We start from the raw sequence: 14,358 nt of genomic DNA on the forward strand, positions 1-14,358 counted from the left end.
CAAAAGATAATTTCAATATGGTATAGATATTATGAAACTATTATTAATTTTTTAAGGAGTAAAAACAGTACACACTGTAGTTATAATGATCCTACTTTTTAAAAAAGATTTTATTTATTTATTTTGAGGAAGGGAAGGAAGGGAGATAGAGATAGATAGAGAGAAACATCAATGTGCGATTGCTGGGGGTTATGGCCTGCAACCCAGGCATGTGCCCTGGCTGGGAATCGAACCTGGGACACTTTGGTTCCCAGCCCGTGCTCAATCCACTGAGCTACGCCAGCCAGGGCTGATGTTTCTTTCTACCGTTGATACTTCTCTCTCTCCCTCTTTCTTTCTCCTCTGCCTTCCTCTCTCTCTAAAAATCAATAATAAAAAATATTCTTGGGTAAGGATTTAAAAAAATGAGAGGTCTTGTTTTAGATTTGCAAGAGATGAAAGATTTGTAACAACAAAAGGTAATAAATGAATCTTGAATGGATATTGCTTTTGAAGAAACCAGCCACAAAAGATAATTTCAATATGGTATAGATATTATGAAACTATTATTAATTTTTTAAGGAGTAAAAACAGTACACACTGTAGTTATAATGATCCTACTTTTTAAAAAAGATTTTATTTATTTATTTTGAGGAAGGGAAGGAAGGGAGATAGAGATAGATAGAGAGAAACATCAATGTGCGATTGCTGGGGGTTATGGCCTGCAACCCAGGAATGTACCCTGGCTGGGAATTGAACGTGGGACACTTTGGTTCCCAGCCTGAGCTCAATCCACTGAGCTACGCCAGCCAGGGCTTTATAATCCTATTTTTGAGAGAGACATACTTAAGTATTTAGGGATACTTCAATATTTAGGGCTGAAAGATTGTTATGTCTGCAATTTATTTTCACACAGCTTAGCAAAAAGCACTAACTACATATTATATGTACATATTTAAATTCAATACATATGGATACAGAATATTAACAATTGTTACATTAGGTATATAGTTTGTTTACTGTACTATCTTGTCAACCTGTTGATATATTTAAAATGCTTCTTTATAGAAAATCGTGTGTGTGGGGCTTACTTTATGGGTCTCTGCCTCACCCCTGCCAGGCAAGTCTTTAAAAGACCACGGGGGACTGACTGGTGCACCCTCGGGGACGAGAACCACTGATCCAGTGCCTACGCTGAGCATGAAACTGAGGTCTGCAGAGTTGAAATGACTTTCCAAGGAGCATAACAAAGACTGGGATTCCCGTTCCTGGGCTTCTAGTCCTGTGTTCTTTTCTTATAAATCCCCTAAAGGAATTACCTAGATAAGAAACCTTACTCTCTTAAACACCTGAAGCTTTTGCTTGTCAGCAGCTGAACTGTACAAGGTAAGGAAGGATTTGGGCACCTAGGGAGTGCTCAGTTGTGGGAGTCAGATGATGGGAAGGTGAAGATCAAAACTCATTAGAGGGTAAAATAAACATTAAAGATATTAAGAGCAAGGATAGTCCTAATTTTACAGATTGAGTTGAATTGTGTTGGAGAACTCAATTTTCTCTTTATTTTATTACTTTCAGTGAGGATAATCCATGAGAATGATTTTTTTTAAAGAGTTTATTTACTCTTAGAAAGAGAGGAAGAGAGGGAGAAAGTGAGGGAGAGAAACACTGATGTGTGAGAGAAATATCGATCCGTTGCCTCTCATACACCCCAACTGTGGACTGGGACTGCAACCCAGGCATGTGCCCTGACGGGAATCGAACCAGTGGCTTTCTGGTTCACAGACCATTCAACCTACTGAGCCACACCAGCTAGGGCTCATGAGAATGACTCTTATTTCATGTGTTTGTAAGATTAAACATATTGATACAATCACAGATTAGAAAAAAACCTAAAAGTCCTTTTTATTTGTTGGGAAATGAGGTTACCAATGAAGTCCATGGTGTTGAAGAGGTCCCTGCTCCTTGAAGAGACATGAAGAATTAGATTCTTCAATTCGTGTAGGTCCCAAAGTCTAGTGGGAAAGGCATGAGTCTTTGCAGTTAGAATTCTAACTCAGCCACTTACTAGTTTTGTGACATTAAGCAAATTATGTGAGAGCTCCTAATCTTACTTACTCATTCCTGACACTGTGCTAGGTGCTTAGATATAGCAGTTAACAAGATGCACAGGGTCCTGCCCTCCTAGAAACTGTGGACCCTGAGAAAGGACATACCTACCTGGAAGGTCTCCTGGAGGTTTCACTGGGCTCAAAACGAAACAAAACAAAGCCTAGCAGATATTTCTACATAGGGGACTCTCATGCAAACTGCAGTTCAGGGAGAAGCCTGCACTGAACCACTGAACTGCCTGCCTCCACTGTTGTTTTATCTACGCCAACCCTTATAAAACAGTTCCTGGAATCCTGCCTATGTCAGCCATTAGGATTGATGCTTTCCTTGTCCAGTTGGGGCTGTGCAGCTTTATCTCCCCCACCGCCCATTCTGAGCATCTTCACTGACCAGTATTGAGTGGCTCCATTCTAGCCAATTAGGACCCTTACTTTTAGACCACTCAAACTAGGAGTCTTTGGAGTCCTCATTTGCACGAGGATGGACCAATCAGGGACCAGGCGTAGGACCATCTGTCTATATAAGCCAGATTCTCGCTAACTTGTGGAACCTACTTTCCCTTTCTACCTAAGTTATTAGGGCTGCCTTAAAAAAAAATGCCCGAGTCAGCCTTGAGCGGTGAGAAACACACACCCTTTCTGTGGCTTTAACGTAGGTGGTTGCTATTACTTAGTCAAACAAGTATGGAAAGCACCTAGCTCTGACCCAGGAGTAGGGCACAGGACCTGGGGCGCCAACTCTGAGCGCAGCAAAGTCTCTCACCAAAAGGAAGGGGGCTCCAACACCCCCCACCGCGAAAACAAAACACCTGGCACGGAGAGAACTCGCCGGGGCTCCAGGTTTATATCCGAGGGGCGTGGCTGTGGGCCAGTGGCTGACCTCCTGTTCCGGAACAGTCCTGTGCCCCGGAAGCAGTTTTTTGGGGACGTGAGGCACCTAACGGAGGCTGCAGGGGTGCTGTCACCATGTTCCTGTCCGCTGTCTCCTGTAAGTGGGGCTGCAGAACGCGGTGGCGGCCAGGTCTGCGTCGGGAGCGCGCGGCGGTGACAGGCAGACCCGGGTCGGAGCGGGGCGGAGTGCGCGCGCCGGCCGGGAAGCGGCGACGGCGGCCTTGCCAGGCCTCAGGACTACAGCGCCCGGCATGCCCCGCGGCGCTGCGGGGCCTGTGGGTCTCGGGGGTCTTCGGGGCTACGGGGTCCGCTTGTGGTGCGCGGGCACAGTCGGTGTGGTCAGTGGGAAGGGGTCGCTTTCCCCGCCCTGGGTAGGGATGTGTCCGCAGAATCCCTGGGCGTCCGGACTGGGAGAGACCCCGGGACGTCCAGTCCACCCCTTCGGCACTCTAAGGATGGAGACGCAGTTTCCGAGGTGGGGGGGCGGGCACTTACCCTGGGTCGCACAGACGGGCAGCGGAAGAAGGGCACCGTCTCCCAAGACGGTGCCCTTCGCTGCACCAGCCTGACTTCCCGGTTAGATTTGGTTTCCCTCCCTCACCCGGTTAGCTTGTCAAACAAGGGTCTTGTTCCAGTGCAAATATTTGCACCTTAGAAAGAACAAATGGAGCAGGTATTACTCTGGAAGGATTTCAAAGGCAGTCCGACTGAAAAGAGGTTGTGCAAAGCATTCCATCCAGAATTGTGTTGGTCTGATTGGCTCTTTTTATCGTCCTTCTGTCAAGTCCTGACGAGATCCCTGCTAGCTAGGCAGTAGTTCTGGAGTGACAACCCGTGGCATACTTCACGACTAAATATTTTTAGTTATTAATAGCATTTATATGAACTTTGCATAAGATAGTAAATCGATATTTTTCTTTTCTCTTTCAACCTCTTCTTGCCACAAAAAGTTGCCAAGAGCAAGTCAAAGTAAGTAAAAGTTTTTCTTTTTTAAAAACTTCTGTGTGTTACATTCCTTAGTCCAGCTGCTGCCAATACACCCTTATATTAAATTAAGCATTTGGCCTCGATTTCCTAAAAGTTGGCTTGAGCACTGCTTACTTGATGAATTATTGTGGCCTAATGAACCTCTTCAAAAAATACTTTTTCCCCCTGGCTGGCATAACTCAGTGGATTGAGCTCAGGCTGCGAACCAAAGTGTCGCAGGTTCGATTCCCAGTCAGGGCATATGCCTGGGTTGCAGGCCATAACCCCCAGCAACTGCACATTGATGTTTCTCTCTCTCTCTCTCTTTCTCCCTCCCTTCCCTCTCTAAAAATAAATAAAATCTTAAAAAAAAACCAAAAAAACCTTTTTCCTCCTGCCCAACTGACCTTCTTAAGTGAATATGCAAATAATTTACTTAAAGGACCTCTTGCTGTCGCGTTCCTAAAGAAACCGTCAGGGTCCCCATGCTGTCTTTGGACCGCCATCACATTTCTGTCGCCTCAGCTGTAGGACCAGTGGCTGTTTGGAGCCCACTACAGGAATCTAGCAGAACACGCTGTGATTTGATTAAAGCACACAGCCTGTTTCAGTGAGTTTTGTAATCCTTTGCACTCATGGTATAAGCATTTCAGAATAGCAAAGACTAAAGAATTCGTGATGTACCAGAGACTATAAATACTAAACTGTTACCTTAAATTTTTTATAGACAGTAACATTGTGTGTGTGTTAAAAATAGGAAAAATTCTAAAGGAACCTTTGCTTACAACCCAGGAAATATCACAAACATCCCAAATCCTTAAGACTAGGGGGTTTTGGGGGGTAAATTTAATGAGAAACATGTATATTGGTGGTTCCCTGCTTGCCCCCCAACCCCCAGTAGCTTTTATTGATTCATGTAGCTTTCCCCACAATCCAGTTATTCATGTTAGAATTTCCCACCTTTGGGTTCTGTAGGAATCTCTCATGCCTTTGGTTTCTTTAGAGCTACTCCCTGTCTTTCATGTTCTTTGTATCCTTCCTGTGACATTTGTCATATATGTTTGCCTTACAGACCTTCTCACCTTGTATACTGTACTATTAGTTTCTCAAGGGTACAGATGCAGCCTTAATGTAGTTTTATATTTCCCATTGTGCTTTCCACAGAGTAAGCACTTAGTAGATTTTTGTTTTTAATCCTCACCCAAGGACATTTCTATTGATTTTAGAGAAAGAGGAAGAGAGGGGGCGGGGATGAGGGAGAGAGAGATGTGAGAGAAACATTAATCAGTTGCCTCCTTATATGCACTTGACCTGGGGTTGAACCCACAGCCTTCCTTGGTGTATGGAACAAGACAACTAACTGAGCCACCCAGACAGGGCTTAATAAATTTTTATTAAATCTTTTTGAATGAATGGGTAATTATTGTCTCTTAACCAGCGAATACTATATGCTGCTTAACTAACAAGGAAAGGGATGCAAAGATGTGTAATATGTCTTAGATGCTTCATATTCTTTCTGGCATTAGATGAGAAATAAAGCAGCCTGGCTACATGGGGAGACAAGACATGTGAAAAAGTAACGAACAGTAGGAGGTATTAAGAAGTCCAGTGAGGCAGAACATGAACTTTATGCTCTCAAGGACTGTAACTTAAATATATGAAGAGGAACAAAGTTTCACATTATAGAAATAGAAAAGTTCTAATCCCTTAATTTTGTCTCTTCCTGATTTTACTCTTACTGCCCCTCCCTGATAGACGGGGCTCTTCTGACACAGCCGTCTTCATGACTCCCTGACTGGCCACCTGTGGCCACCAGTACGTTTGTATTTTGTTTTCCTCCTGACCTCTGTTCCTTCTGAGAGGCGGGTGTCTGAGTCTGTTCCTACAATGTGGGTTGATTGTTCTTGTTGCTTTGGTTAGGTCATTGCCAAGGTACTCTGTGTAATGGAACAAACTTTGGGAATGGAAACCATTGAAATTGTGACTTATAGAAAATGTAGTCTGTCTTAGAACTGAACCTTCTCAGGGCCAAGTGATATCCCACAACTAGTACTACTCTATAGGGCTCTCGAAATGTGCCATCCTTTATGGTTGATTTTAATCTATTTCTTCAGCGTCTAACACCTTACTTTTAAATCTTAGGAACATTCTGGTGAGAATGGTAAGCCAAGCTGGGACGGGTTACTCTTTCAACGCTAAGAGAAGCCGACTGGGGGAGAAACTGACTCTACTACATTATGATCCATTTGGTAAGATTCAGAAAAGTTACTCCACAATAAATTCAGATGTGTTCAAGGCCTGTTGCTCTCTCCAGATTGATGCTGAACGTGTGTTTTTTTGCCCTTTAGACATGAGCATGCATTCAGCAAGCACGTACTGAATGTTTACTGTGGTGCCGGTCACTATCCCTGGTGCTGGGAAATACCAGGACGCAAGACAGGCTCAGCCCCTGCACTCTTGGCACTTACAGTCTGATTTGGAAGGGAGAGAAAGGGAAAAATGCAAAGTATGCTAAGTGCTATGAGAGAAGCAAGCAGGATACTGAGATAGAGGATGAAGTTGGGAGGAGGTGGATCTCAACTTTAAATAGGATGGATCAGGGACCGTCTCTCTTGTAGAAGGTCGTTAACCAGAGGTCTGAGGTGAGAAACCGCCATGTGTAGAGAATAGGTGGTATTGTTCTGGAACCACAACGAGTTGAGTGTCTTGAGAAGGAGAGGGAATCTTCTCCTGGGATCATCTGTCTGTCAGAGGCAGGTAATTAGGTCCAGATTTGAGTTGAAGAAGTAGGGTTTTTATATATTAGTGCAGGAGGGTAGGAAATTTCATTTTCTGTTTTATACATCTGCTGAAACACCAGGTAAGTAGTAACTTGAAATGGTCTCAATGTATAGAAGTGTTTGTTCCAAAGGGACGAGCATTCCAAAGGGACGAGCGTTCCCAAGGCCAGGCTGCCTGCTCGCAGACGAGAGTCAGCACCTGGTTTCTGCTGGTGGCGGCCTGTCTCGGCTCTGGATTTCATGAACACATGGATGCAAAAGAAACTAGCAAACAGGTTACTTATTTGAAAACCCGGGGCCATGCATTTCATTTTTCTGCCCTTGATTTTAAACAGCACCTTTATGATGGCTTCTCACTGAGGGCCGTGCTGGAGCTTGGGCTGGTGAGCAGGTGGGGGTTCCAGGAGAGCCGCACGCTCCGAGAGGCCCTGGAAGCTCTGCGTCCCTTCCCTGTACCCTGCCTGTGCGCCGCTCCCACCTGGCCTTTCCTGAGTTACCGTCTCCAGGTAGATGGTGTCAGAATTGAGTTGAATTGTAAGACATCCATTTGGTGATCAGAGTTGGAATTGGTACCAGAATCTTACTTCCCAAAATTATTCCATTATGTAATAAAGGACAGGTACTTAACCTCATCATCAATTTTTTCATTAAGAGTAAGAACTCATAGAGTCTCGCTTCTGGTCAAGATTTTGTTACCGGAAACGAATTGACCTTCCCACCTGAAACAACAACTAAAAAAAGGACAATACAGGCAACAAAAGACAGTGATCTCTGAAAGGAAGAAACAAACTAGTACTTGTGAACACCCAGACAAAGTGGGAGGCTCTGTATGCTTTGCTTGCCTGCACAAGCCTTCGTGTCTTCGGATGCTATGAACCCAGCATCACGCAAGCACCTGCCATCTCTGGGCAGTCTGAATCCCATTTTATAGACGAGGACTCTGCTGCCAAGGATCTTAATCAAGGACACACAGCCAATGTGACAAAACAAAGATCTGAACTCAGGACTGACTCCAGAGCCAGGCCCTGAATCACTCTATGTAGGGATCTGTCACTGAGATATTTCACAGGAGGCTAAAACCTACTTATGGCCACAGGACCTCTGGTCAGGCGTTAGTGCGAATGCTGGCTGCCAGCTACATTCTTAGCTGCCTTTGGAGTTTGTTAAGGAGGTCTTACAACCACTGTTCCTTGTGTTGCATTCATCGTTTGTCTAAGAAAAATAAGAATAAAGCTCCTTTAAAAAATAAGAGCTGTACCAATATGAGGAGGCATTTAAAACAGGCTCTGAGCAGTTGTCATCTTAAAATTGTGTGAGTTCTATTCTTTTTTTTTTAAGATTTTGTTTATTTATCTTTAGAGATGGGAAGGGAGGGAGAAAGAGAGGGAGAAAAACATCAGTGTGTGGTTGCCTCTCACGTGGCCCCCACTGGGGACCTGGCCCGCAACTCAGGCATGTGCCCTGACTGGGAATCAAATCTATGACTCTTTAGTTTGCAGCCTGTGCTCAATCCACTGAGCTACGCCAGCTAGATTGAATTCTATTCTTTAACAAATGAAGTTCTTTGCTGTTTTTGTGGGTTAATTTTTCTGATCATTCTTTATTGTAATAAAAAGGGAATTCTAGGTTTGTACCTGATGATCAGGAGTCTGAATTTCAGGATGACATCTGAAATTCGGGTGGAAAATACTCAATATGGTGGAAAATTACTAGAATGATAAGCTATGTGCCTTAGGCCATTTGGGCTGCTGTAACAAGATACTTCAGACTGGGTGGCTTATCAACCACAGAAATTTGTCTCAGAGTTCTGGAGCCTAGGAAGTCCAAGATCAAGGTGCTGGCCGTGATCACTTTCTGGTGAGGGCCCTCTTGGTTTGTAGCCTGTTCCTTCCTGCTGTGTCCTCACAAGCTGGAAGGGCACACGTGCCCAGTGAGGTTTCTTTTATAAGACTGTTAGCCCCATTCATGAAGGGGCCACCCTCATGACCAAAGCACCTCCCCAAACCCCCGCCTCCTAAAATACCATTATCTTTTGGGGTTAGGATTTCAACACGTGAATTCGGGGTGGTTGGGACACAAACATTCAGACCACAGCAATATGATTTTGGATCGGTGTGGTGGTTTTCTCCCTCTGACTTCTTTGAATCAGTTGGTGAAAACTCAAAATGATGAACTTTTACAATAAAATAGAGGTATGCCTTGGAGACTTTCCAGGTTTAGTTCAAGACCACTGCAATATTGCAATGAAGTGAGTCATACGAATTTTTTGGTCTCCCAGGGAATATGAAAGTCATGTTTGTACTGTAGTCTATTAAGTATACAATAGCATTATGTCTAAAAAAACAATGTATGTACCTTAATTTAAAATACTTTATTGCTAAAAATAGCTAACCATCATCTGAGCATTCAGCGAGTTAATAATCTTTTTGCTGGTTGAAGGTCTTACTTTCACTTTGTAAAAAAATGCAGTTATCTGCAAAGCACAGTAAAGCAAAGGTGTAATAAAAGGAGCTGTGCCTATTGTTTTTCTAGCATCTTAGCTCCTGTAGAGTTTTTAGGAACTTGTACACCATTAATAAATGTTGATTGAATAACCTCTATAATATTTTAAGTATGAAAACATATTGGAATTTTCATCCTTAGGTGGCTCTCTGTATTGATGGGTTCTGTATCTGAATTTAACCAACTGCGCATTGGAAATATGGTGGGGTTGGGGGGGAGTTAGGAGTTTGCCTGATGTGTGCTATGTAGTTAGGCCTATGATGGTTGTGTCTGTAGTGAACATGTACTGACTTTCCCTTTCGTTCCCTAAACAACATAATATAGCAACTATTTGCATAGCTTTTACATATATCAGGTGTTATAAGTAATCTAGAGATGACTTAAAGTAATGTGGATGTGTGCAGGTATATGCAGACACTGCCCCATTTATGTGAGGGACTTGAGCATCCATGTATTTTGGTATCTGGGTGCGGGGAGAGGCTCCTAGAGCCACTGTCCCCCTGTCCCCCATGGATATCCAGGGGACTCTGGTTAAGAACTTACTGTTTGTTGGGTTGATTGTAAGTTTTGAGGTTGGGGAAGGGTACAATCGTAAGTAGCTCTGACCATAAGTGGAAAGTGGGAGAAAGATCCATATATAAATTTTAAACGGCTGATTAGAACCTTTGTGATAAGGAGTGGTCGGTCTGAGCCTTGACAGCACACTTTGTCTTTCCAGAAGAAGAGAATGTTCTGGGACATCAGACTGCTTGGCTTTCTGCCCATCTACTAAATACTTAGTGAATACCCTGCAGGCTTGCGTGCTGATGTGTGCCTTGGGGCCTGCCCATTGCTTAGGGTACCAAATACCTTGGCAATTCTCCCAGCGTATTTTACTGCAGTAAGTAGACGGTTGGTTTAAGGGGAATGTTTTGTTAGTCTGCTTTATGAAGGCAGTCAGGTAAGGAGACAGAAAAATTCTCACTCACTCAAGCATTTCAGAGTGTGCTGTGCGGCTGGAACCAGCCACTGTCCTTCCACGCAACTCTTCCTCGTCTAGAACTAGATGCGAGTTTCTGAGCAGGATTAAAGGCTGAGGCATAAGCTTATTAAACTCTGTTAAACATATGAAGGTTTATCATAAAGAAAAGGAAAACTTGTCAGTTTTAATGCTGTGGATGACTAAACAGGACAATACAGACTCTAATTGAAGCAGAATAGATTTTGGTTAGATGTAGAGAAAAGAACTTGACAGATTCATTCTTTTATGTATTAAACAGCAAATGCTTTGACAAAATTAATTTATGTTTTTGAGTGTGGATAGCAGGGTGTCATTTCAGCTCGGCCAGCATATAGTGAGTGTTCACTGTGTGCCTGCCTGGCAGCAACCGGGGGAGACAGTGGGAGTCACCCTTTCACAGGGAGAGAAACTGAGGGAGGGGATTTTGAGAAGTTTGCTCAGGGACTCACCACAGGGAAAAGGTGGGGCTGAGGTCTGAACCCAGCCTTCTGACTCCAGGCCTCCTGTTTCTGTGTCTTGGAGCCACATTAATCTTCCTAGTTTTCCTTTTTTCTTACTGAGGGCCTTCCCCTGTGGTTGGTGTAGCATTGAAGGCCATGAAGCCCTGCTGTTTTTCCCGCCTCTTGCTGCCATTCCCGCCTCTGTCTGCCATTCCCTCCTTTTGCTGCCATTCCTCTACATCAGAGGCCCAAGGACCCTCCTTACTCTCTTGTGAACTCCATGCTGCCTGACTCTATGGACTTAAGTATTTATTCTTTGAATTAAGGGAATGAATGAAGTGAATTTAAAATTTTCATAAATAAAGCCTTGCTTCACCTATCCTCATCAGTTCCTCCTGTTCAGTCACACAATCTCTCCCGATTATCAGTAAGGTGGGTTCCTTCTTTTATCTGTCTTTTTAGCTCTGTGTTGAAAAACATTGGGGAATATTTCTTACAATGAATAATATTGTCTGATAGGAAATGATTTTTTTTACTATAATTTCATAATGCTTTGTAGTCCTCTTTGGCCTTTGAAGGAACATCAGTCCTACTTGTATTTAATATTAGATGATATGAAGTATATTAAAAATACGCCATGTATATTTTATTTTTATTACAATAAAATAGAATATGTATATTTTATTTTTATTAATATTATAGATAAAATTCTATTGTCTAGTTAATGGTTCTTAAATTCAAATGCCCATTAGAATCATAAGGATTTTAAAAATACAGACTTTCAGTCCTACTGTGCATCTACGGAACCAGAATTAGCATAGGGGTAGGGGCAGGAAGCAGGAATTTATTTCAGTAGGCTCCCTAGCTAATTCTTAATTATAGACAGTTTGGGAATCTCCTATACAGAGTGTCCATGTTAATTATAGAAGAAGAAGAAAAAAACAAAGCTAAAATATCTTTGTATGGTAGGGACAAGTGAGTTGTTACGTCATCGTTGTTTGAGTTCTGGGTCTTCCTAGGTGCACTGTTTTTGGCAAAGAAGAATAAGAGGTGCGTATGTGTGTGTGTGTGTGTGTGTGTGTGTGTGTGAGTGACAGAGAGAGAGAGAGAGAGAGAGAGAGATGCAGTTAGTGGAGTACTACAGGGCATTAGATAGGAAAACCTTACTGCCTAGCATCTTTCATCTGGCCAGTTACCACTTTTGTTTGGGTTTTGTTTCGGAGAACTAAGTCTCTTCTATTTATAATAATGTGATTGTGGTTATTGTGTTAATTCTATTACCAGACTAGAAAATCCTTTTTTGGGTATTTGAAACCATCTGTGGAAAGCACAAGACTTAACGTGTATTTTACTCCCTCAGCCAGGCTGCCTTTTCTTCCGTGGTCTGCTGAGTTCTTACTGCTCTTTTTCCAGAGCCCAGCTCCAGTCTGGCCTTGCTTACCTCCTCCGAGAGTGGATGTTAACTGGGTGAAGTTACATCAAGTGTTTTCTATCTTTTGCTCATAATTTTATTTTTTAATTTGAGTATTTCACAGTGGTTGAAATGTGGCCTTGTAGGGTACCAAGGGTGCTGCCGCTTGGCTGGACCTTCCTTTTTTCCTCACCATTTTCTCTAGTTGTCTTTGGCCTCTGGGATTGAGGAACTGAGTTTGCAAGGCCACTCCATCCTCGTCAAAGGAAAGTGAAATAAGAGCAGGGAGAGGGCTCGTGGTTGAAGATGTTATTTTTGTTAGAGAATGGTGATGCTAACTCCTAGTTTTCTGCCATAACCCTGTTTTCTCCTTCTGTAGTGAAAACAAAAGTCCTCTTTGTGGAACAGAAAAAAATACGCTCCCTCTAAACAATGGATTGAAAATGAATTTGATTTATAAATGAGAAGACTGAGGGTGGGATCCTGATTCAGAACTTCTACAGCATGTAATGAAAGGAGAGGAAATGACACGGAACCACTGCCTCCTGTGATTTGAAGGCCATTGTGAAGGAGAACAATGCGGTGAAAGAGAGTTCTTCATATTAGGACATATATCACTGTATCACATTTATTTATCTTTCTGGGTATTTTTATGGCCCTTAATAAAAAAATATTAAAATAGCCTGTGCTATTGTCTCTTAGTGATGTTTTCCCCCACTATTTGAAATGAAAAACACAACTACATTACTAAAAAATAACCATTGTTTCACATCATGAAAGAAGATTTTCACAATGGGACTTGTGCAAGAGTTTCCAGGCTATCCCTCCTTGTACTGCACAGAAAAGACAGAGCTACAGTCCAGAGTGTTCTTGAAAACAACTCCCATGTAATAACAGAGATGGCAAAGGTGAGCCAGAGTGATAAGGAGAGAGCCAGCCTCAGCCCTCTAACACCAAAGGGACCGTGAGAACTTCTGTGATTTGTGTTTGTATAATTAGGGAAAATGCCATTGGTCCATGTTGTCAAACTCAGGTCATGAAAGCAGTATCCAGGGTTTTCTAGGACAACCTTTGACTCCTTTGTCTCCTAAATTTTTTTCTTTAGTAAGAGGCACTACAGTGTTTTTTCCACAAAGCTATAATGAGGGCTCTGGGGCTGGATGTTACTGCACAGCTAGCCAGCTTGAAAATTCCACCGATAATCCCTAATGTTTGATAAGGACTCCTACCCCACCCTGATATATACCTTCTCCCTCAAACTATTGTTTCCCACAGATTTGCAAAATTGCTCAGTTTTCATCTTGTCAAATTTCTGGCTGAAGGTAAGAAGGAACAGCTCATTTCTTGAGCTCTGCTGGCTCACATCCTACCCCATTTAAAGCATTTGTGGGAGAAGGAGAGTGTCCAGCATGACCACCAGCATTAAGAAACCAATACTGTTTCAAAATAACAGGTGTCCCCTCCCCACGGCCCCGTCTGTGTCTTCTGAGGAGATGCAAGAACAGCTCTCTGGAAATGGAATTAGATGTAGACAGTTGTTGTGCCTTAGAGGCCTGTGGCATTATAGTCAGTCAGCTTTATGGCATCTTCTGTTAAAGCTCTGGTTCAAAGCAATAATAGGTGAGAACTTGGCTATGTTTAGATAGAAACTATACATAATGGCGTTGGGTTACAAGAAAAATCTTTCACCTGATCCTATTAGCTACGTACAATGTAAAGTGTCTGTGACATGCATGAATTGCCTTAAAAAAAAAAAAAAGTCTGGCTTAACCAATGACTTGTCTACTCAGCACATGGGCTGAATGTGGCCCCAGGTGGTTTCTACATTTTTAAAAGATGAGCTGCTGACAGTTAAACTCTGAAACAGAGTCCAATAAACACCCAAAACTTCTGGCTTCTCTTGCAAAACCAGAGGCTTTGAAACCACTAAGCCAAAGCTGAGTATCAGCTGCCCCTCTCAGGAACTGCTTGAGCAGCCCAACTCGTGTCGCCATCCCCTTGTGCAACATTCTCTGCTCTGACTCCAGACACTTGTCCACAGCCTCGGCTGTGTGGTGTACACACAGTACATGTGACCTGTTGGCATGAGTACTGCAATTTGTACTCTTGCAGTAGTACAAATGCAAGAGTTTGCAAGTTCTTGAGTGATGGTAATCTTTGTACAGGTCCAGGTCATGGAATCCTTCCTTCTGGTTAGCTCTTGCATGAAAAGCAAAGAAATTAATCATTGTAAATTAAAAAAAATGTAAACTGGAGGATGACTTATTAAATGAACATAGTA

At 42.9% G+C, this 14,358-nt stretch overlaps 1 protein-coding gene across 2 annotated transcripts; it reads left to right on the forward strand.

Annotated features, from left to right (window-relative positions):
• The first annotated feature begins 2,981 nt into the window (after positions 1–2,981).
• MRPL33 (mitochondrial ribosomal protein L33) lies at positions 2,982–12,759 on the forward strand. Of its 2 annotated transcripts, none has more exons than XM_028515933.2 (4): positions 2,982–3,075; positions 3,929–3,947; positions 6,087–6,193; positions 12,457–12,759. In XM_028515933.2, the coding sequence occupies exons 1-4, from the start codon at positions 3,054–3,056 to the stop codon at positions 12,504–12,506; spliced, it is 198 nt and encodes a 65-aa protein (XP_028371734.1). In that variant the 5' UTR covers positions 2,982–3,053; the 3' UTR covers positions 12,507–12,759. The 2 variants fall into 2 exon arrangements, with proteins under 2 accessions (XP_028371734.1, XP_035883684.1); XM_036027791.1 differs by having other exon boundaries at positions 3,021–3,108.
• The last annotated feature ends 1,599 nt before the right edge of the window (positions 12,760–14,358 follow it).

Source organism: Phyllostomus discolor, chromosome 6 (genome assembly GCF_004126475.2).
Source record: "Phyllostomus discolor isolate MPI-MPIP mPhyDis1 chromosome 6, mPhyDis1.pri.v3, whole genome shotgun sequence".
Lineage (NCBI taxonomy): Eukaryota > Metazoa > Chordata > Mammalia > Chiroptera > Phyllostomidae > Phyllostomus > Phyllostomus discolor.